This window comes from Aptenodytes forsteri, unplaced genomic scaffold (assembly GCF_000699145.1).
Source record: "Aptenodytes forsteri isolate BGI_AS27 unplaced genomic scaffold, ASM69914v1 Scaffold155, whole genome shotgun sequence".
Classification (NCBI taxonomy): domain Eukaryota; kingdom Metazoa; phylum Chordata; class Aves; order Sphenisciformes; family Spheniscidae; genus Aptenodytes; species Aptenodytes forsteri.
The window spans coordinates 6,625,416-6,648,570 of record NW_008794446.1 but is presented as its reverse complement, the minus strand read 5'-3'; the positions used below and the strand labels follow the sequence as shown (position 1 = coordinate 6,648,570).

At 44.4% G+C, this 23,155-nt stretch overlaps 1 protein-coding gene across 1 annotated transcript in view; it reads left to right on the top strand.

Moving 5' to 3' along the window:
- The window catches only part of MTUS2 (microtubule associated tumor suppressor candidate 2), a 208,560-nt gene that overhangs the window by 174,309 nt on the left and 11,096 nt on the right, over positions 1-23,155 (top strand). The window contains exons 7-11 of the mRNA XM_009290220.1: positions 6,102-6,168; positions 13,097-13,311; positions 18,889-18,994; positions 20,870-20,943; positions 22,586-22,684. Of these exons, the coding sequence (XP_009288495.1) occupies positions 6,102-6,168; positions 13,097-13,311; positions 18,889-18,994; positions 20,870-20,943; positions 22,586-22,684 (561 nt within the window). The remainder of the gene's footprint in view (positions 1-6,101; positions 6,169-13,096; positions 13,312-18,888; positions 18,995-20,869; positions 20,944-22,585; positions 22,685-23,155) is intronic.

Genomic DNA, 23,155 nt, shown 5'->3' with positions numbered 1-23,155 from the left:
GTCCGGCGGGTGGCGGTCCGGCTGGTCGCGGTCCTGCCAGGATGGGCAAATGCTGCTCCAAGTGTTTTTCCCGCGCTCGGTGCGAGGACGAGACGGTACTTTTGCCTCTTTTTATCCTTTAGGGAAAGGGCAGGAAGGCAGCCGATACCGTGATTGAGCCTGTGCTGCTGCTTCTAGCTGGCGTCGGCGGTGTGCGCGCATCCCGGGGTGGCGGAGCGGGGAGCGGTGCTCGTCTTACTTACAGCGTGCTGAACCCTCGTTCACTAGGGACAAGTCTAGCTGTGGCTTTCACATGCACTGCAGTGCCTTACATAATTCTATCCTGCAGTCTAAATGCGAGGGTTGGATTTTCGTGAAACAAGGAGGGACCACTGGCATCTCCTGTAGTAACAGCTGGCTTGATTTCTTGCTACGCTTTTCATACATTTTTATAATCCTGTGGAGTACAAGTTACAAAGGAAACTTGCACGGAGTTTTAAAGTCTGAAGAGAGATTATTCAACCTCTAGCTGTCCTAAGGTTTTACCTCTCTAATGTTCCTCCTGTCTGATGGAGGATTGATCCTCCAATCTAGGAGAAGTGAAACAAGGCAAAACTACATGTTTTCTTATGTCAGGGTGAATCTAAACCAAGCAAATGGGTCGCGTATCAAACATCAGTGCAGAGGTAAGTACATAGCTACAGGTAGCAGGAGAATAGCATGTGGGAGAGAAGTTGTGGGACATTTCTAACACATAGCTTTTCATGCTGTTCTTCTGGAAATTTGCCTGGATTTTAAGTATGTACGGAAGAGGGAGAGAATGAACATATGCATTTAATTTGCTTAATAGAAAATATCTTGGCAGAAACACATGCTTGTGCAGTATGTTTTGTTAGAGTTTGGCTCTTTAAAATATTCATATACTCAGTCTAATGAAAAGCTGTGTCTCCCATTTACCTAATAATACGTTCAAATATAGCTTGAGATATGCTGCTAACCAGGTTAAGAAAAAATGTTTAATATAAAACCTGTTAAAGTACAGTCACTGGGGGATATCTAGGTGCTTGTAAACTTTAACCTAAAGAGTATTATGAGGGAGAATTACCTGACAACCAGCATGATTGAAACAGCAGTGTTAAAACACCTCTTTTTTGAAGGAAGACTGTAGATCATTTTGAACATCAGCTGCAGTGGGATTCAGTTGTTGCTTCTGCAAGTATCATCTGAAATATTTATTGGTACAAGAGAATTCCCAATGTATATGCTTCTCTTTCCAAAGATAATAAAAGGCCTTGCCCCAGGAAACTCTGAATAAAGCACAACAGTGACTAAGCACCATTTGCAGGTCAGGGTTTTTTTTAATATTTTGAAAGCATTGGATACAGAAAAGCTTTTCTGAAGGAGCAGTTTTAATAACAAGTGCTACAGAGCATCTGTGTGCAGTACATATTTTTAAGAGGTATTGTAGAGAACTGGGAAGTGTGCATGGAGATAATGTACATATATTTGGACCTCAGAATATAAGCAAGCATGTAGGCTGGCAGGGAGGAGAGACATGTCGATTTGGGGAGGTAACTCCAGGCTCCCATGTTTACTTCCTAGTGCAGTTGACTTCCTATGTGGGTCTGGGCAATTTTCTGATGTTCCTTGCCTGATCTGACCCATTTGTGCAGCAGATCTACTATTGCTTACCTATTGTTAAAAGTACCTGGAGGTTTAATTAATTAGCATTTCTAATGAATTAGTATCTCTCAGGTAGTTTGCAGTTCTCAGAAGAGAGATACTCTAAGGCAAACCTCAACTCTGCCTCCCCATCCCACAATTATTCCTGGTCCAAAGTAAAATCTTCACCTGTCTCCCTGACGATGTCTCCTCGAGGATGTCTAACTGCTGGCTGAAGCTCCATGCATCTAAAGCAGAGCCTTTCCTCTCCCCACAAGCCTTCATCACTACTTCCCTTAGTCTGTTTGGACAACATCAGCATCTTGCCCATCCTCAGGCCTGTATCATGGCATCTTTTGCCAAGTTATTTCTCCAGATCCTCACATGCAGTTATACCTAAATCTTGCAGATTTTTTTCTGAACTACACTGCTAAGTTTTGGCCACTGTTACTTAATTGGATGAATTCCTTCTTCCTTCCTACCTCTCTGCCTACCTGCCAATGGTTCTGGAGCTGCTTGGATGTTGCACCAATGGAAAATACATAAGTGCCATTTTCAGTGCCTGTTTTACTTGCTGAAATGCAGTCCGACATTGAGCCTTTCACGGGAGAAGTATTGGGAGGTCTGCATGTTATAAAGCTGATGATAGGAAAAAGAGTCGCTGCTGTGTCTTCCATTCAACAGAGCAGTAGTTTAAGCACAGAGCAAACATATCATTCTACCTGTTCTATTCTATTTTTCGTTCTGTCTGAGGAGATGGGACATATTCCAGATACAAGACTTAACCATTGTGTTGTAGAGTACAGGTATGAGGAAGGTGGTTTCCTTCATCTCCATCATGATTGTAATTTTATTTTATGAAAGTACTTAAGTACCAGATTCATTTTTTGGGATGCAGCCAATGGAAGACCATTCTCATCAGTTTTCCAGGCAATAATGAAATCCATCATTCATTAAAAGTACCTGAAAAATAAATGCAACCTTTTAATTTGTACAAAACCCACTGTTTTGGTTTCACATTTTGGCCAGAAAAAATTAATCGCAAATCACATCGAAGCAATTTTTTTCTCCCTCACCATTTAACTGCCACACTGAAATGCTGGATATTTGCACAACCTCTTTACAGTGTCTGTGACCTTTTCACCCACTGGAAATGGCTGTGTCACTAGTATGGTCACTGAGCCTTTTTAAACCTAAGTTGGATTTCGCCCTTAGTCAGTCACCCTCAAGGGCTTGATTCCAGCCGGTGCCTAGTGAAGGGCGCCTGCAAAGCTCCTTTGATACGCTGAGCCTGTTAGACAGAAAACTCTTGGGAGGGCAGCAAAGGTTGCTGCTTACTCTGTCTTCTCTTTCAAATACTTTGTTGAGATAAATATTAATGAAGATTGATTAATTCAATGGGATATCCCATTAATTTGGTTTCTTACACATTTGTTTTGGCAGATTTTTCCTCACGTGCTTCTGAATTTTCTAATTGCTTTGATGTTTTGACATTGGACCTATATGAATCTCAGCATTGGACCTGATAGCTTTACATTCTCATGTCAGATACAGTTTTGCTCTACTGTAGCATTTGGTTTCCTAAGTGCTGGCATTCCCAGTTCCCCGGCTGCACTGACACTGAAGTGCTGGTTATCTGCAGAGCCACATTGATGATAACAAGGAGAGGCTTTTTCGGTTTGTATTAATGTCGTGTTTACACTGGTCGCAGGAACACATGCAGTCCAAACCTATCATGTTACACTGACAAAGCAGGTTACAGTAACAGAAAATGTCCGAGATTTGTAAGTTCACTGTGCATCCAGGAGACCATGGGGCTGATACGATGATTAGCCAAAACTACACCTTATCTCTCTTGCATAAGAGGAAGATAAGGACTCATGTGGTATTGCTCTCTAGAAGAACCCTCTGAGAAAGAGGGACTACTTGAGACCTTGGCACTGAGGGCAACCCTTGCACATCTAACCTCCCAGGAAACATAAACATGAGGTCCAGAAGAGCAGTCAGAAAACTCTAACCAAAGTAAAGTACAATGCAAGAAGTATTGGCGTGGCAGGCACATGACAGCGAAGGCACCTGAGCTGTGCCAACACCGGCTGCTCGAGATAGCCCCGGAGGCTGCTCTGGAAACCACAGCCCCAGTGTGGTGGAAGGCAGCCAGGAGGTCCGCTGTCCTGGTGGGGTGGTGTCCATGCTGGAGCTTGACTTATGGGATAGCATTTTTAAGCTGGCACCATGGCAATTCTCCACTCTTTTGGGGAGGGTCTCATCACCAAGTGTCCTCAAGGGTAGGACAAACCTTGTCTAAGATAAAACATAATGTAAAAAAAGCAGTCTGTAGTATCTCTTATGGGGGATCAAAATTTTAACAACTTTTTTTTTTCCTAAGATATCATTTTGTTACTTGCTTTTCGTTTTCTTCATGTTAGGTAGAATAGTAACAATCCTACTGAGTTCTGCTTATCTGTAGGTGCTGGCAATGGTTTGTACAGAGCTTCCTTGCTTTAAATGGCTTTTGTTTCAAATGGTGGGAGCTGGTAATTTGAGTGGGTTCTTCCCGTCTGCAAGTCCCATATCCAGTATATCCCTGTGCACACGCCTTCAAGGGCACCAGTTCTGGCAATCTGTCAAGAACACTTCTTAAAATTACTCCAGTGAGTTCAACAGACGGTATGGGCAGATGCAGTGATGTTCTCCAAAAGGGGAAACCTTATCTCTGTCAGACCGCTGGTTTGGGAATCTGTGTGAAGGGCTATGTTTTTTTAGCATACCAGGCTATATTTATCCAGACCTTTTTATTTCTTCATAGCTTTTTTATAATTAAAAAAAAAAAAACACCAACAACAACAAAAACCCAACAACAAAACTCCACTCCGTCTTATTCTGAGCCTAATGCAGTCAGTCAGGACTGCGGACTCTGCAGTCCTGGCACACAACCCCTGTGCATTACTCAGCAGTGTATGGAGCTGGCTGTTTGGAGGAGCCCAGCCTTGTGTGCCTGGCTTCTTCCCATAACTGAGTAAGAAAGATGCCTGCATAGCCTGGGTCTCCTCAGGCACTCGAGGTTCTCGAATCAGCTCAGCCAATCGCTCAGTTTACAGCGAAACTTTCCGGAAAGTTTGTCCCTTGGAACTGGTAGAAATCATCCCAAAAGGGCAGTGTATAAAGGATTCATTTAAATTCCAGATTCCAATTTCCTGGTATTACAAAAAATAAAGCTGTTGTGTTATTTCTCTTAACAGAGTTGAAAATCAGATGCAGGAAAAATAAACAGAAACATTAAGCTCTGAAATCTTTTTTTTTCCACTTTCATTTTGGTAAGACAGAACTAATTTGCTATCCTATCTGCTATATATCCTGCTGCCAAACTAATCCTTTCTATGCCCTGATTTTTATTAGCCTTGCTTGCTTATTACTGAAAGATTTACTTTCTAGGACTCCTTTTAATTCCATTTGCTACTACACTGCCTTTTCTCTTGGATATGATTTTTCTGTAATGTCCTTTAAAGATTCTTGTCCTTTTCTAACCTAGGACATATTTATAGTAGCCTGATCTAGATTTCCTAATCATTGGTGAACTTCCCAGCAGGATACATTCCTTTGTCTTCTTCCTAATGTGATTCAGGATACATTTCAATTTAAAGTGTCCTTATGCTTGAACCATTATGCTGGGATTTATTGTACTAAACCAAAGCCCAACAGATTTTCCTGAGGCTTTTTTTTGTCAGTTTGCACAGCACTCATGAGATATCTTGCATTTCAGTAATAACACCTTAGCATTGTTAACATAAATACGTTTTAATTTTCCTTTGGCCAGCTCATCTGTTTTAATTCCTTAAGTATTCAGTTTTCTTTTGAGAAAGGCCAACCAAAGGAGCTCTTGTCCTTTACAGACAAGAAAATACCAGAAATAAATGTGGAGATAGGCATGAACATCAGGCCATTAGTGGTGTTTGTATGGGTATGCCCACCATGCTTAGAATGATGTAAATACAGTAATCTGCTCTGCAAATTTGACTGTGTGAGCATATTACTATGTTTAGAAGTGGTTAAATGCAGGCATAAATAGATGAAAATGTTTTAACAGAATTAATAAAACCATCTTGTAGATGCAGTCCAGCCATAAATGGTACACAGACTGAACACAAAATGATAGAAAAATACAAATGTCTTTTCAGACACATAGGAGTAAATAGAGTATCCCGTGCTGTCCCATGCACGTGAGTGTGTGTACATGTATTCATAGATACAAGATATTTGTAGCCAGTGAGTCGTGGCTCCTAAGCTTGATTTAAAAACTGAATGAGTCCTTTATAATTCCCCCCCCCCCCCAAAAAAAAAAAAAAAGATCTGAGGAGTCAATCTAATCTGCTTTACTAAATGAACACGTGAAAGTGCTTATCTGGGATAAACCTGGGGACTATACATATTTCTTTTTCTTTTTCTTTTTCCTTAAACAGAATGAAAATGCCCTTGTGAAAATAAAGGAGTTAGGAGTCGAGCTTGCAAAGATCAGGGATGAAGTTGGTAAGTAGTCCAAGCAAAGTGATAACAAAAGTGATTTTCTCACTTTACACAAAAACAGTTATTCCCTGTGACCTGATCCTGGGGAACCTGCGTACATGCGATAAAGTGTCTTCTGAAGCCCAGTGGCAAGGGGTTTTGTGGCTTTGCAGGGAACCGTGATTTTACCTCTTTGTTGTGGAGATGGGTCCATCACTACACACACTGGAGCTAGTTGTGCATCATCTTTACTAGACAAATGGTTCTTCATGAATCCATAGCTTCTGTTCTCAAACTATGTACCACCACTGCCAAGGAGAAAGCACAGCGTGATGCGAAGTGGGAACTTGGGACCACAGTGGTGCACGGTGACTGGGAATGCATCGCTTACTTATGTACATTTGCATGTTTTGCAGTTCAGCTACAAACTGAAAGACACCAAGCTGAGAACTTGCTTATTAATATCTCTAAGGTCTCTTCCTGGTTGAAAGACAGCAAAAGCAATGTGTCCCATTCAGTCTGTGTATTCCCTGTGTATCTGCATGCACCACTTTTTCTGTTTGGTTTCTGATCTAGACAGGAGAGACAGGGAGGGTGTAAAGACATTGCAACTCTTGAGAGAGAAGACGGGCTTTTGTGCTGGCTTCAGCCAACAGGCTGAGTTCTTTTGGGCTTAAATCTCCCCAGAACGGGTGTGATGTTGGGTTCATCTACCCCAGGGCAAATGGAGAGGAGGAAGGGCGGCTGGAGGGAGGACCACTGGGGCAGGGGACACCCTGAGTACTAAAAGGTGGTGGAACCACTGATGACTGGAGCTGTGAACAGGGGGGACCTCTCAGCTTTCCCTGCATATGGGACCCTAGGTGCTGGGTCACACATTAAGCAGAGGTTGTGCCATGTGGCGGGAGGGTGACTTGGTTCGCAAAGGGGGGCTCAGGCCAAACCCCCGTGAGGTGGGCAGAACTGCAGATCCTCCCTGTGCTTCGTCCTCACCTTGCCTATGACAACCCACTGCAGAAAAGCTGAGCCCAGCCCTTTTCTGATGCCCAACAGCTTGTGCTCCCTGCTGTGCCCCTCTGAAATTTTTTGGCTGATCATTGTTTCATAGAGAGCCTTATTGCCCCTATGGCCAAAGGATACTGAAGCAATAGCAAAACAGCATTTCCAGTTATTCCCTGATGCCTGCCTTCATCCATCCTCTGCATCTCCACGGCTCTCACAGAGGATTTGTTGCCCCTGGTGCAATCTTTAGGCAGGGCACATCTGAAGCTCTCCATTGAATACCCGCTTCTCATTTGAAAGCTCTACCTCTTTCTAGTGGGTTGGTTTTGCTCATTTTCAAGAGTGCTTTTGCAAGTGGCGGTGACATGGGAAGGAAAGAGAGTTACAGTGCTGGAGATAAAGAGCTCTGCTTCCATTTACACCATGTTTGTACAGCTGAAGCGAATACAAATCACTGGTGGTTCTGCTGGAAAACTTTGCCAGGGATATAACTGACTGCCTGTTTGGGGGTCACAGAGCAGCATGTTCAGGAACAGAAGATCACTGCACTGCCTGCCCTTGCCATTGCTCTTGTGCATGCAGATACCTCCTCCACACAAAACTGAGTCCTGATGGAGACATGGAGACAGTTTTGGTAAGAACCCCAAATACTCCAGAAAAGCAGTCTGAGGTCTCAGCTGAGCTGTACTGCTTCAGAAGGGAGATTAGCCATAGATGTGTATATGCTTTCTTTCTCAGAGGGGGGCAAGATGGTGTGAGATAGTCCTTTCCTCAGTGGTCCTGTGGGAATGTGTACTGGAGAGAAGCAATCACAGGCCACCTCTTCCTGAGCAAGCCACCACTCTGAGAGACACCAAGGTGCTGAGCAGAGGCTGTTTAGGAGTGACGGGGTGGCTGGTGATCTGTCCTGCTTGTTGGAGGTAATCCTCTCCATACAACCCTGAGACACAACATGCCCAGGTAGAAGGACTCCCAGTAGGGACAAAAAGATGAACATGTGGAGGTATTGCACTCCAGCAGGATGTGAAAAAATTCATCAGCAGTACAAATCCTGGTATGTATCCATACATACGGAAGGTGAATGTTTATGTTCTTTAGTGTAAGTCAAAAATTGCTAGACAGTCTGTTTTCCTTTGGAAGAAAATTATAAAATTAAATTTTGTGAAACAACCAGTGTTTTAAATCTGTGGACAAGATGAAATGGCAAACGCCATGTGCATGAGAGCGGTTCTCGTCAGCGCAGTTTTTTTTCTGTCTCTAAAGCAGTGCAAGCTGAGGCTGTGGGTGCTACTGGAGACATGCAGCCCACCTGCGCTATTGGAGGGTTATTTTGGTCTCACTATCAGATGAATCTGTGTGTTGTACAATATTGTACATATTCTGCCAAGCTTTATGCAAGTAAAGAATGAAACAGTCATTTATTTGACAACAGCAATCATAGATGATTCTATGAAGAAATTTAGGGAACATCTACAGAGCATGTTATTTTGACTACAACCGAGTTGTAGTTCTGACTTGTCTCAGTCACTTTGATAAATAGTCTCTCATTAATTTAAAAATAACAAGTCTAGTTAAACAGCATGGGTGTTGGTCAGAAACTCCTGATTTCTCATGTGTAAATTCACCATGTCAGACTCACTGGTGCAAATGCCTGGATGAATCAGTAAAACAAGGCTGGACTAGCCAGGGTTGATACAGGCAGTGTGTCCAACATTTAGCTGTTTAGGCAATAGCTCTAATTCAGAATTATAATTTAGGTGCTGAATGTGCTTGGTTTTGAAAGCACACAGTCTTTGTTAACTTCAACAGAAACTGCAGGATTCTGCTATACAAAGCAATGAAACTGCGAGATATAATCCACTGTTCAGAAAAGTCAGAATATATTTTTAAGGAAATTTCTTTTGGTAAATAAAACCACTGCCGAAGCAATAGCAGTGATGGAGGATGTGTAAAACAGCCTAGGGAGACCTGCACCCTTCTGGAGCCAGGCAAAGTATTTAGGTTCGGATAACACCGTCCAACCTTTACCACCAGCACTGCTGTGAAGTATCGCACCTTGTCCGAAACCAGCATGCAGTGAAATAGGAAAGTGCTTCTCCCTTCCCGGCCCTGAGGAGGAATGTGGCCTCTATAAGCACTGAGGGACTTGTTATTTTACGCAATAAGATTTTCTCATGTATTTTGCTAGAAATACCAAGGCTAGAAAAACATGACAAGCAATCGTTCTACACTCAAGACATCCATCTTTATAAATTATAAATATAAGCACTTTTCAGCTGCAACACTGAGACTCCTGGAATAAAGAGGTTTTGAACACCAGCTGTTTCCCTTCAAACTAATGGAAATTAAATGTCAGAATTACCTGCTCCTTTGCTGTCAGACAAATGACATGTGAAGTAAGTTGAGAGGAGGTATGGAGATGCATAAAAACCTAGATGAATTGAAGCTAATCAGATGTCAAGTTTAAAATTTGTATTAGCTGTGTTCAGGAGAGTTTGAAAGCCAAAGCCTGTGTGCCACCTCCTCCTGGTTATTTCTCCCAGTCAGAGGGCCCTTAACCTGAGTGAGGTGGCTGTGATTTGTCTGTGAATCTGTGGCCAAGGGTCAGGAGGAAGAGCAGAGTCTGCACGGTTTGCCATCACTTTTGGGTGAAGAGCCCATTTCTCATGTCAGAAGCAGATGATCCCTATCTGAGGCCACATGACACCAGCCCCCCAGTTCCCATGGGAATTATCCCCCGAATGCAAAGTGCCAGGGTTGGGGAGGCTGGGCTGCAGCTCAGGCTGGGTTTGTGCGGGAAGATCAGTCCGTTAGTGACATCTCCCTTTCCCTCACCTTCCCAGCCCGGCCTGAAATGGGTTTTGCTCATCTGTTGCGCACTGTAAAAGCCACTTGGTGCTTGGGCAGTAGGGAAGCAATGGCAGCCACTCCTGTTTAACCCAGCACGCTGTCATCCCAGGAAACACCATGTTATGTCAGAGTCATTTCCAGCCTGTAAGCAGCAACTGAAACACCTACAGAGAAGGAAAAAGAAAACCAGGGTGTAACTCTTCTCAATAGCAGCTGATAGCAGCAGTTGTGCTCTGTTTGTCTTGTGCCATTTGTTCCATGCCGGTATTACATTTATGTAACTTTTCTTAGTGATTATTATTTTTTTTTTCTACAAGAGGAGCTCACTTTTACAGTATCCATATCCCAGTGTCTGAAAGCAAAATTCACTGTTTTCCAGCAACATTAGCGGGTCTTCTGTTCAGGCAACTGTTGTCGGGGCCCTGCTGGAGGCGATTCAGCCTGCTTCACCAGAACCACCTGCTGAAGCCGCAGCTGGTTAAATGCTGGCTCCAGCAAGGCCAGCTCTCCCATGCTGGTTCCTGCTCCCCAGCTGGGTAAGGGAGCCACACACCTTCTACCGGGCTGCGCGGGTTTCACCTTCTACTACTCCTGCCCCAGTAAAGCCAGGCCCAAAGGTCCATCTCCTGTCTAAGAAGGGATTCAGTCTTTCCTCACCAGTCCTTGGCCTCATTTGTCTTGATCTGAGAGACTGTGGTAGGGATCACTCCTTCTTGTTAGAGGTGTTTGTTATTCAGTATAGGGCAAATTTCCTGGGCAATGGCCTTGTTTTCTGCCTCCAATAGCGTTTTTGGGTGTGTGGGGAACGTGCCATGCAGACACTCTTTCACTGCTTTCCTCTTCCCTCCATTTTGCACCTGCATCAGGGTTTGATTTGCAAGATGCGAATAGTTTTGTGTTTCAGGTTACAGAAAATGTTTCAGATGGACTTTCTTTTGGTTAGAGCATGTAATTTCATTGCCCAGCCCTCCCTGTGTGCTGGGTAATCTCATTAGAGAGGCTGGAGAGAGACAGGCTTCATTACAGCTCCAATTTAAAGCTTGAGTAAGTTTGAATTCTACTGAATGCAGAGCTGCAAGTTATCCCTTGTCTTCCAGCTCTGGGATCGCTTTGCATGCCGAAGAAAATCAAACAGCAAAAAGCAAGAGAGAGGGTTTAGAGCTATAATCCAAACTGCCAGGAGACAAGACATTTCAGCTAGTGACCATATAAATTGTCCTGTTCCATTTTGGGTATGAGGCAGGTGGGAAAGCTTTCTATGTGCCGCTGCTGCAGTGCTAAGCTCACTGGTTCAGGCTCACTTTCCCTCTTTCTGTAAGGAACATAGAGCTTGAAAGGGACACAGAGTCCCTCTTAGTGCTTCAGAAAACGTCAGGATCAGAACAGGACCCCAGTAGCGATATCTGTCTGGACATACTGAGCAAGTCTGGATATTGTTGTCCGGTAAGTGCGGAAGCAGATCTCTAAACAGGGTGAAAAATAGCTATGTGGGGAAGGGGATGGTTAGCTTGGGTGCACAAACTACCTCACACAGATGCACCTAACATGAGCTGTGGTCACAGCTGTAGGCAACTTTGACAAATTGTTGCTATCCTGAAAAAAAATGAGCACAGTCTGATACCATAGTAGAAAGAGACAGGGAAACACTTTTTTTTTTTGCCACAGACATTGAGCAAATATAAGACGGCAGTCATAAGATAAATATGGTTTTGAAACATTCAGAAGTTGTCTACCCAGGGAGACAGCTGCTTCCAGTTCACTGATTTACAATGCCATACAGGTCTGTGCATGGCACGTGCGTTTTGAAAGGCAAAGGAAGGATGAGTGGCTAATACAGATGGTATATTCAAAAGGTGATCATTTTTCTAAACCAGCTATGGGTCTAAATCAGAAAGAAGGTCTAGCAGTGCCGTTACAAACACATCTCTTCTTCTCTAGTGTTGTTCTGAATGTTATGGTCATGATGATTTTAATCACTTCTTACCTGTTAGATCTTTGCAAGTGAGCAAACTTGCTTTCTAAATGTAGTCTGGCTGACTTTGTCCAACTTGCATCAGGTCTTCAATATCTGGCTTGATTGCAACCGTTCTTTAGCAGAGCAAAAGGCCGAGGACACAGTGTTTGTGACACTGCTGTCCTGGGACCCGGGGAACAATATAGGTGGGGAACCAAATGGGGAAACAGACTGGACATCCTTGACTTGATGGAACCGTTGGAGTTGCGCCTCCTGAAACTAGCTGTAGGCATGCTTGTGAATTCAGAGACATGGTCACTGGGTTAGTTCACAAGAGTAAAAATTTCACATTTTCTGATTGCCTTCAATACCAGCCTTTCATTTGTGCTCTCCGATTCCATGCAGCACACAAGATAGTGGTTTGAATATAAAAATATTTTAAACAAGTGTGCATTAATGGATTCAAGAGGTCCTCGATGGAGCTGGTGTGAAAGACAGGTTTATGGGGTGAGCAGCTTCTAACAGCTGGAAAATGGGATGTGTAAGATGCATCTCCTTCTCCTGGTCAAGTGGTCAATCACACCCCCTGCATGACATGTACTCAGGATGCGCCTCAAGAGCCCAGGCATCTTCTGCCTTTCTGGCACATCATTGGAAGTGGGGACTTAGCCAAGACTGTGGCTTGAGAGAAGGAGATAAGGAAAATCTTGTATCCCAGTTGAAAGGCTTTCTGTCAAGTGATTGTCTCACATGCTGTTTCTTATATCCAAGGCAAAGTAAAAGCCCCAAAGCCTCAATTTGTGGATCCAAGACTGTGCTGGCCAGGAGGGGACATCCAGTCACCCTGCAGGTCCATGGAGTTCCCTGCTTTTATTATTATTATTATTATACTTTATCAAATCCCAGTTTTGCATGGGCTTTTGCATACTCTGCCAGTACCTCTATTTAAACAAATGCATGTGTGTATGTGTGTGTGAGAGAGCGGGACAGAGGGAGAAGCGACAGCGAGAGCTTGTTGATGGCTGAGATTCATGGGAGCCCCAGAGTCGGCGAGAATCACTGTGCTCAGTGCTGTACAAACAGATCCGATGCCACTGTTTGCTCCCGAGGAGTTCAGAGCCTGACTGTACGGTCTCGTCTCCACAGCTCTCAATGCAGCAAGATGGAAGAAACTACAGAGCGAGAAGGAGGAGCTGGAGAGGCGCTTTGAGGAGGAGGTGAAGCAGCTTCGCAGGCAGCAGCAGGAGGAGCTGCAGGCGCTGGAGCAGCGGCTACAGGAGGAGTACAACACCAAGAGGGAGAGCCTGCAGGAACAGCACAGGCTACAGCTGGAGCAAGTAAAATTGCAGCATCAGGATCAGGTCAGTATCCACCTGTTCCCTTTGAAGAGCAGACCATGCCGGTACTGAGTGGGTTCAGGTAATGAAATATATTGAACACTCCAACATGAAGACACTGGAACTGATGACTGGAAAAATATATTCCTGACTACTGCTTTTCCTCCCTATTATTCCTATTGGTATTTCTACACAGTAGTACATTACATTGCCATGTCTTGTCTTCACATGCTTGCAGAAGTTTTACAACACAAATATTAAGACTAGCTCTGCTCCCCACGCATACTTGCTCCCCAGCCCACCTATTGTAGTCAATTTATGTGAAACCAAGGGTTGAACAAGAATCTGCTCAACACAGGTAAGGCCAGCAGAGCCCTGCCCATCGTTATTTGCAATGCTAGTTAAAGGGCAGTACAGTGAAGTGATAGGGCCCATGCAACACGTAGCCTAAACATCAAGCAGGTGATACACTCTGAGTTCCCTGATTTCTGCTCCACCATTCAGTCTAATCTCTTAGATTGTATGTCCCAAGTGTTCCTCCTTGCTTTGCTTTCTGTATGTAAGTAGGAATACTCTCACATGCATCTACTTTAGTCTTATTTTTAACAGCTGGAGTGAACAAACACTGTAACTCACCTACAGGCAGCTCTCACGTGGTGGCAGAACATCCTGCTCTGGATTATGGCAATAATGCCTTTACCTGGCCTTTTCTCATTTTGCATTTGGTGAGCAGCGGATACAGTTCTGTTTTTTCCAGCTGCAACTCTTACCCATCGCCCAGCACCACAGTTTGTGAGGGCTTTTCTCACACAAGTATCTGCTGCACTCAGGTGCGCTCTGCAATCTGTGCCATCAGCGTTTGATGTGCTGCAGCCCCCACTGCCATGGGTATGCCACCCAGGCGTCTGATGCAGCGCAAGGGCCAGTCATCTGTGAAATGTGAGCCCAGCCAACAGACCACCTGTTTGCCAGCATTGTTCTCTCCAGCCTGGGGATTTTGCCAATGGCGAGGGCAGCTGGAGGTGGTGGAGGGTGAATTTTTCATTCTCTGAGGCAATGTAAGTTGGCAGCAACAGTGCAGTGCAGATGTGGTCTGTGAGATGGATTGATGTGACCAAAGGTCGAGGAGAAGGTTTTACGTCTGCATCTCAGAGTATCTCCAGTGTGCATTTTGGGGCTGCTGCCTGAAGCAACAGCCTGTGTCCAAGCTGCTTCTCCCCCCTGCTCGTGCCCAGGGAGCAGGCGGACAGCAGGCGCTGCAGTGCGGTGCAGAGTGCAGACATGCCCCATGTGGTTTCCAAGGACGATGACAGCACTTGCTGTGGGCTCAGAAGCAAACCAGCCCCATCAGCAGAGCTTGTGCCCAAGCTAATTTAGACCATTTAAGAGGTAAAGCCTGGTGCAAGTGTGCAGCAGATGGATTGATGTGACCAAAGGTCGAGGAGAAGGTTTTACGTCTGCATCTCAGAGTATCTCCAGTGTGCATTTTGGGGCTGCTGCCTGAAGCAACAGCCTGTGTCCAAGCTGCTTCTCCCCCCTGCTCGTGCCCAGGGAGCAGGCGGACAGCAGGCGCTGCAGTGCGGTGCAGAGTGCAGACATGCCCCATGTGGTTTCCAAGGACGATGACAGCACTTGCTGTGGGCTCAGAAGCAAACCAGCCCCATCAGCAGAGCTTGTGCCCAAGCTAATTTAGACCATTTAAGAGGTAAAGCCTGGTGCAGCAGTGTGCAGCCATAGCTGAAGCACCTTCAGGAGCCAGGGAAAGGGGCTAGCCTGCACTGAGCTCACGGGAGAGGAGAGCACCAACACAGCACAGCAGAGACGGCAGCCCACTGTCTTTAAGGTCAACTATTTGTAAAAAGGGAAATTATACCATTTACTGCTTCTACTTGATGTACTGTAAAACACTCCTGGGATGGGAGTGCAAATACAAACCAAGATGGTGAGAGTTTTATGTCACTCATGTCACAACTGCCTGGTGTTAGATTTATTGTGTAACACCAATGGTACGCTGGGACTGGGCGCAGCGTGGTCCTCACTGGCACATGGGTCAGACAGCCGTGTCGGACACAGCACGTGTCCCAGCCTGTGCCCCAGAGTGTCTGCTGCCCTGGGTACCACCGTGCAATTTGGTTTGATTATTCGGTGAGGTGGATTTTACCTCTTTTAATCGCTGTGCCTGCTAGTTGTTACTGATTTGCAGGCTTGTAACGTGCAACACAAAGACTTTATGCGACTGGGCTGTTTTGTCCCGGACAAACTACTTTTTTCTGTTAGTGCATTGATTTTCAAAGATGTGTTAAAAGGTGCTGTCAGATAGGTTTTTGTGTTCCAAACCAGATTTTTCAAAATTTCAAACATTCTCTGTAAATGCTTAGAAGCTGTGCTGAGCCATGTCTTTTGGTTCTCATTTCAGTTTATGCAAGGTGGTTTTCTTGCAATGCCCCTCAAATTTCCTGCTTTGCTTTCTGATATGAAGGAGGGGTGGTGTTCCCAAAAACCTTGGCTTTTTTTTTCCTTTCACTGTGTTAGTGAATCAGTTTGCCTGGTAGAAGATACTAGCTCTAGCTGCAAGTCTTACCTCTCCTGGATCACCAGGCATTAATATTTGTGAAGGAATTCGTTCCACAAGTTAATTTAATTTTTTGCTCATATAGTTTATGGCTTATCTCTGCTACTCTTTGAAGTGTTTCTGCAAGCTCCCAGGACCACAAGAACAGATGATGGTTTTTTTCCCCTCAAGTTGATCAGTGCAAGAAAGGGTGATATAGGTCACCATAGGACTTGACTAGAAGTATACTTACTTTTCTCATGTTCTCATCTATTGTGATTCTACTCATTACCACACAGAAGCAATGGAAACACATCTTTCTTTCTGTGAGGCAAATAGTTGTCTCTCCTCCAGCCCTTTGGTTTGCTCCAGAGCTTTTTGTTCCCTGAATTGCTGAAGATAACACAAACATTTCTCTCTACTGCTTTGAAAGTGCTGCTGTGACCCTGATCTCAGAGTTTAAGCCCATCTTTTCAGTCTGTGGTTCCGTTAGCATCTCATGATGAGTTTTAGCAGGTTTTCCCTTTCAATTCCTACTCCGCCGTACACCCATCCTGTGTGAAGCGCTCTTGGATCAGAGGAGGCTGACAGTCCAGGTTGGAAAGCTGCTCACCAGCAATGTATCTTGGCAAAGGAAAAGGAGAACATTGTTAATCTAGGAACCAAGGTGCATGAGGAATAAGGATACCTAACAGCTACTGACCCAAAGAGTTTGTAATCCTCTGGTTCTTCCTTGCCCTGCTTGAAGGAAGAGGAGAAGTGCCCAGCTCAGAGCATGTCAAAACGAGCAAGCCTGCTCGAGGGACTGGAGTAGTTCAGCTCTGATGCTGCTGAGCTGGCGCTGGTCCCGGCCAGCGTTAGAGTGGAGGCACCTAACCCATGAGCTAAAGAGCTCTTAACGCTGGACATGAGAAAAGCCTTGTCCTTGAGCTGTCCATCTTCATGGGGGAATTTGAGCTTGCATTCATGAAGGCAATAACAATAGCAAAATCCTTCTAACCATGGACCTGCAATGTATTTCTGTATCCACACATCTAATTTGGAAGTTAGTCATCCCAATTCCGTGGTTTTCAGACACAACTTAGTCTTCCACACTGTATTGCTGTAGTCACCGTTTAGTTTAGCATCAGATAGCTGTTGTTTCTTTGGATACACAGTTGTCAGGTTTTGGAGGCTCAGCTGTCTCTGAGGAGGTGAGGCAGATCTTTCAGCATAGCAGAGCATGAGAGCCAAAACTCCTCACAAACCAGTCATGTGTGCCAGTGCATCCCAATATTTCTCATATCTCCTTGCAGCAAAGGGCAAAATTGCAAAGTAAAGGCTGCAATCCTGGCTTGCCAGTGTTTCTCGCTTGAGCTCCTCAGCTCAAGCTGTTTTGTCCATCAACTTATTGAACTTGTCCCACTAGAGCCTCCTCTTGATTTTACTTTATTAAGCCTTAAAAATCCCACCCAAGCTTCTTTTTATAGCCAGAAATAACCATGACATGGGTTAAGTGAGTTGATCAAGCCTATAGAGTAAGTTAGTGGCGAAGTTGGAATTAGCACTCAAGAGATCTGCTTCCCAGTGCCTGATTTCACAAACAGTTCTTCACCACTGAGTTGCTCCCACATTATTAGGAAAATGAGTTTGGATAATTTTAAATTCCATGTTAAATGCCTATCTTTCATTCTAAGAATATGCTTTCTCCAATACGGTTGGAAATTTTGCTTCTGTTGAGTAATCTAACACATATGTTTGACAGTTAAATGCAGTGAAATAACATTTATTCCAGTCAAGACATGCTCAGCTGCAGTAACTTTCTACCATTATGTAACACAACAGTGAGCAAAAAAGCTGTTTAGAGTCAAGTCACTTTGCAATGAACAACTGTTTCGTCGTAAAAGTAAAATGGTTTGATCCTCTGCGTTGCCAGATATCACAGATAATGTATTAAATGTAGGGAATAAGATCACCATGATTACAAAACCCAGAAAAGCAAATCGATGCATTGCATTTGGAAACTGCTCTGGACCACTGACTTAACCTTGATCACCACTTCTCACTGTAGTTTCTTTAATGATGCGTATCAAAACACCATCATTAGGGATCTCGCTTTGCCTTTAGCCAAGTCTAGTAACAAACAACGTACTGAAGGAGTCCCAAACCCATCGGGTGCACAGGAACACAGGCTGCCCACAGCCCTCTTCCAGCTGCATCCCCTGCTCCCATGATGGCTGTGTGCGGTGTGGTGTGCGGTGCAGTTTGTTGGGCAGTTTGCAGCAGCAGGACCTCTTTCTGGCCTCAATATGAGATCGGGAAAAAGTTTTGCGGCTTCACTGTCATCTTGCTTACTTCCACACCAACCTGAAAACTCTTCTGTCTGCACTGAAAAAGGTGCTGTCATATCTTTTATCAGTTTATTGGATGTGGACTCAAAATACATGATTCAAGAGGGCATAGGAATTTGGGTATTGATGACTTTGTAGGATACTTTTTTTCAAGTAGAAGTGTGATAGATTGCAATTCATTTTACATACCCGCTGAGAATAATTTCAGTGTTTCTCTAGAAATAAATATTTTACAACTATGAATAATTCATAGGCACTTTCCATGAAAGTTAATTCAAGACCTTACAATAAAAATCATTGCAGCAAAGTGCCTTGAAGACAAAAACCAGGATGGCTCAGAACTGTGCATATTTATCTGACCATCAGAGGGAGTCGGGTCATTAATATAATTTAGATTAATGGAATGTTGAGATTTCTGAACATTTCATAAATGGCTTCTTCGCTTAAGGGCTTTTTGGACTTTTGCTTTCTTATGTACCTCTTTTATCACCATTAAGTTAAAAGAACAAAAATACTATCAGCAGTGACTACACACTACCACTCAAGGCATCAACATGCTTGTTTCGTAATGAATAAAACTGGCTCAGGTGCTGCAAGTGTCACACTCAGTAGATCCCTTTACTGTTTCCAGCTCACTGGAGCTCTCTAGCAGTGGCTTGTCAGTGTGCCACAGCATGTCTAATCGTGTGTCCATGTCTCCATTCATTGTCGTTGGAACAGGTGGAAGATATCACAGCTGTACACGAAGCTGCAATGTTACAGTTGGAAAATAACCACATAGTCGCCATTACAGTACTGCAGGATGAGAATGACTGCAAGATTCAAGGTAAGCCAAAGACAACCCAATGGCTACAGAGCTATTCCAGAGCAGGAGTTAGCACTGTAGTGAGATTGTGTAAGCCTGGATTTTCGTACTCCAGAGCAGATGATACAGAAAATTTGTGTTGGTCTAGTGCTTTCACATGGGGTGGACCACCGGGTTCACGCTAGGGGTGAGGGAGGGCTGTGTGCAGTGTGTACAGCATCTGACTTGGACCTGAGCCTATCTGAGGGTCTGTGGGCCAAAGATAAGGCTTTCTCCATGGGTCGCTGAACGTAGAGTCCAAATTCCACCTCACTTCACACACAGACTTTTCTCAAGAGCCTAATGCTTAGGTGCTCAGGAGGCTAGAGCTCATTGACCATCTCTGATTTAGGTGCTTAAATGCCTACACTGCTTCTAAAAACAAGATTCATCATTTTCAGTAGCAAAAGTCTGGCCATGTTGAGCAGACCAAAGCCACACACTGGTGCAAATCCGCACCTCAGCACTGTTATCTTTATTTTGTATTATGGTTTTTCCGTGGGATTTGATGCTGCAGACAGAGCTGTTTCCTCCCTACCAGTTCAGTATCTAAATACATGTCTTCGTACATGCTTTAGCTGACATTTAACAGTTATCTGTACAATCTCCCTCTTTTTTTTTTTTTTTTTTTAACACATAAGCATGAAGGTCTAATTTTTAAATAGCTCTAGTAGGTTTTCCCACAACTTTCCCCAAACCAAGCTGTATTGCTTAGCTCTGCACTGTGTCAATTAGAGACACAGTCCAGAGCATAATGTAAGCTGAGAACAGTCTATTCCCCTCTGCTGTAGGCAGAGATGGTATCTAGCATACCATTTTTAAATTAACATATCCAATTTTGAAAATGAAAAAAGAAAGCTGTTCCTTGCTTGAGGATATTCTTATCTGTCCATTTTTGTTAGTATTTTCTGATGTTAAAACTTGGCTGTGCTTTATCAAGGCTTTGTTGGCCAAAGTTTGTGCTCCCTGCTCCTGGTGCGGGTATGAAATGCCCTCCTGTGCATGGAAAAGGCATTGCAGCAGCTGCAGTCTACTGCGCTGTACAGAGCACTAGAGCGTTAGTATTATTACTGCTGTTACTGTGGCTAGTGAGCAATGGTTAGAGGGCAGAACCCTATGGGACTGGGGGTAAAGACACAAAAAATAGAGTGTCCGTATACTAAAAAGGTAGGTGCTACTGCTGTACTGAATGACAGTTTGATGCCATTGGTTTAGAGATGAAACTTTATTCCATGAAACTTTATTTATTTGGTTATTAAACTTTTGGTTGTTATTATTAAGTCCAGGGTGAGTTGTTCTAGTAGTGAAACCTTTAATCATGTAATATAAATAGAAGACTTTTTTGTCTTTGGGCTCTGTCAGTCTCACTGATGGAATAAACCTCACAGGTCATCTGCCAAAGCACCTGGAGAAGCACTGTCATTTGCATTTTTGCATATTAGTTGCTGGCCCCTCTCTCTCCCCCCCCAAAGAAATTGCAACCCAAGCTTTTAAATATATCTAATTTTAAAATCTTTGATTTGGGGATACTCACTCTGAACTGGTAAATGACCCATTGTCAGACTGAGTCTTTTCAGATCAGAGCCCCCGGGAGCCGGGAATTCTGAGCAGTTCTGAAAAATCAGAAGCTGGTCATGTAGAAATAGAGGTACCTACAACCAGTGAAAGATCAGGAAATCTTTCAAAAGATCAAAACAAATCATCTAAGGTCACAGAGTATGTTACTACCAGTTTCCTACTCAACCTCCATGCCCTAAAACTGCATCCTGAATTGTGCTTGACTCACAATGTCTGTGCTCTCGGACCCTGGTTTGCTAGACTTCACTTAGAAATGTCATGTCTGTGTATCTTCCCCAGAACTGAATACTGCTCACAAACTGGAAAAGGCACAATTAGAAGAGAATTTTGAAAAACTGCGGCTGTCACTCCAGGTTAGCAGTTTCATTTTTTCCCACCCCTGTAACGATGTTGCGGAGCAGCTGATGGGGCAGCCCCAGCCCCGTTGCCCGCTGCCAGCACACCAGGCCGTTGCTTCTTACCAGCTATAGTACCTCTTGTCCTCCACCTGTCCGAACTGGCATCCAGCAGCAAAGGTGCCACCTCAGGTTTTTCCTCCGCCTTGGCTGGTTCAGCAAAATACTAACTATCTGAAAGAGAAGAGAGGGCAAACCTAAAGGGAGGAAAAGTCAGCTGGATAAGGCAAAGAAATGTCCTTTTGACCCTGCTGACTGCTGGCCCAGCACAGGGAGCAAAGCTGAGCTCTTCCATGCATGGTGGGGAGAGCTCCGGCACCTGCAGTGGCTGTGAACATCACCTTGCCTACACAGTACCCTCCAGCAGGCACCCCTGGGGCTCCAGAATGCTGAACTCTCCCTGCCTGGCCATGCACCTGTGCTTTAAACTCTTCCCCGCTGCCTGAATATGGGGGAGCCAGTCCCGCTGTGTAGAGACATCTCCATTCCCACCGGAGGGCAATGCGGTCCCTGATGAGGGATGCCCCAGGGCTAGCCCTGCTGTGCAGCCAGGCTATGGCCAGCCAGGGTCAGCCCTGCACATCACATCTCCCACATCCCACTGTTTAACACCAAGCTCAAGATCGTCTTGGCTTTTTCAATCCTTCTAATAACTCCATGCTGTTCTCACTCTCTAGATGAAGAAATCCCAAGGAGGGGAGGGCAGAAGCATGCCCCGGTGATTCACGCTGTTTGGAAATCTTGTGTGAACGAGTAAAGATGCCACAGCAAATAATGCCAGCTCTGTTTGATTTTGCAGGCAGAGATGAATCACAATTTTTAAAACCCCTGACTAGCACATACTGTTGCACACAGCAACTGTCACTGCCTTCCTCATGCAGCTGTGACAGTTCGAGGCATGTCAGCAGTTTTGCAATAAGCACTGATGTAACGTTACAGCCAAGAAATTACACATATGAAAGATAAGAACACCAGTTTCACAGCAACTGTGGCTTTTAAGATGTTGTATATAGAGAGGTAACAGGAATGCCTTTGATGGTTACAGGAATATGATTGCTTAAAATAACATTTTGTTCCTGTGTATGGCTCTGAGATGAAACGACAATCATTTAAAGTCCACACCACTAACTCATCATTGCTTGTTACCATGTTAGAAGCCTAGAAAGGTGAAGGAAGCAAGGATGGGGTATCTACCGCCTCATTCAGACTCTAGGGACCATCCAAATGATCTCTTTCATATAAATGATATATGAATATATATGGCCTGTGATATAAATGCCAGCTGTCTTAAGGAAGGACATGCTCATTCTCATCCAGCCCAAGGTGATGGGGTGATGTAGCATCAGAGACATTTCATGAACTAGTGCCAGTCAGTGTCAGCCAGCCACAGGCGTTGCAGGGATTTTGGGATTCCCTGAGGCACTGGGTTATCAAAAACCCCACTGTATGTTCAAGTGGCCTTACGTAAAAAATACCACCTTTCAGGGGTTTCTAGGCCTTGTTCAGCTCCCCTGGTGGTTTCACAGTGCAGATTGACTTGTATGAATGTAAGAGGGGTGATAACACGGTTGGTGTGTTCATTGGTGTGTCTCCCCTCCAGGACCAGATAGACACCCTCACCTTCCAGAACCAATCTCTTAAGGCCAAAGCAGACCGATTTGAAGAGGCTCTGAAGAAAAACACTGAGGAACAACTGAAGGTAGACGGCAACTATAACTATACAGTCATCAAGATACGTGTTTCGAAGTATGGCTCACATCACGCAATTCAGTGGATAGTAATGGGATCCTTACCCCAGGAACTGGGTGGCAGGTCCCAACTGAGACCCCAAATCTTGAGCTCTGAGGAGGAGTCAGAAATCTTAGCCTAGGTCCATCATTCTCTGAGTTTACTTCTTTTTCTTTATACTTTCACCCAGCATTTGTAGCTCTCTTTCCAAAACATTTCATTAACTCCATCTAGTATGTCCTTACTGCTCTCTATTCTTAGAATCATAGAATCATTGAGGTTGGAAAAGACCTCTAAGATCATCGAGTCCAACTGTCAACCCAACACCACCATGCCCACTAAACCATGTCCCTAAGCGCCTCATCTACTCGTCTTTTAAATACCTCCAGGGATGGGGACTCCACCACTTCCCTGGGCAGCCTGTTCCAATGTTTCACCACTC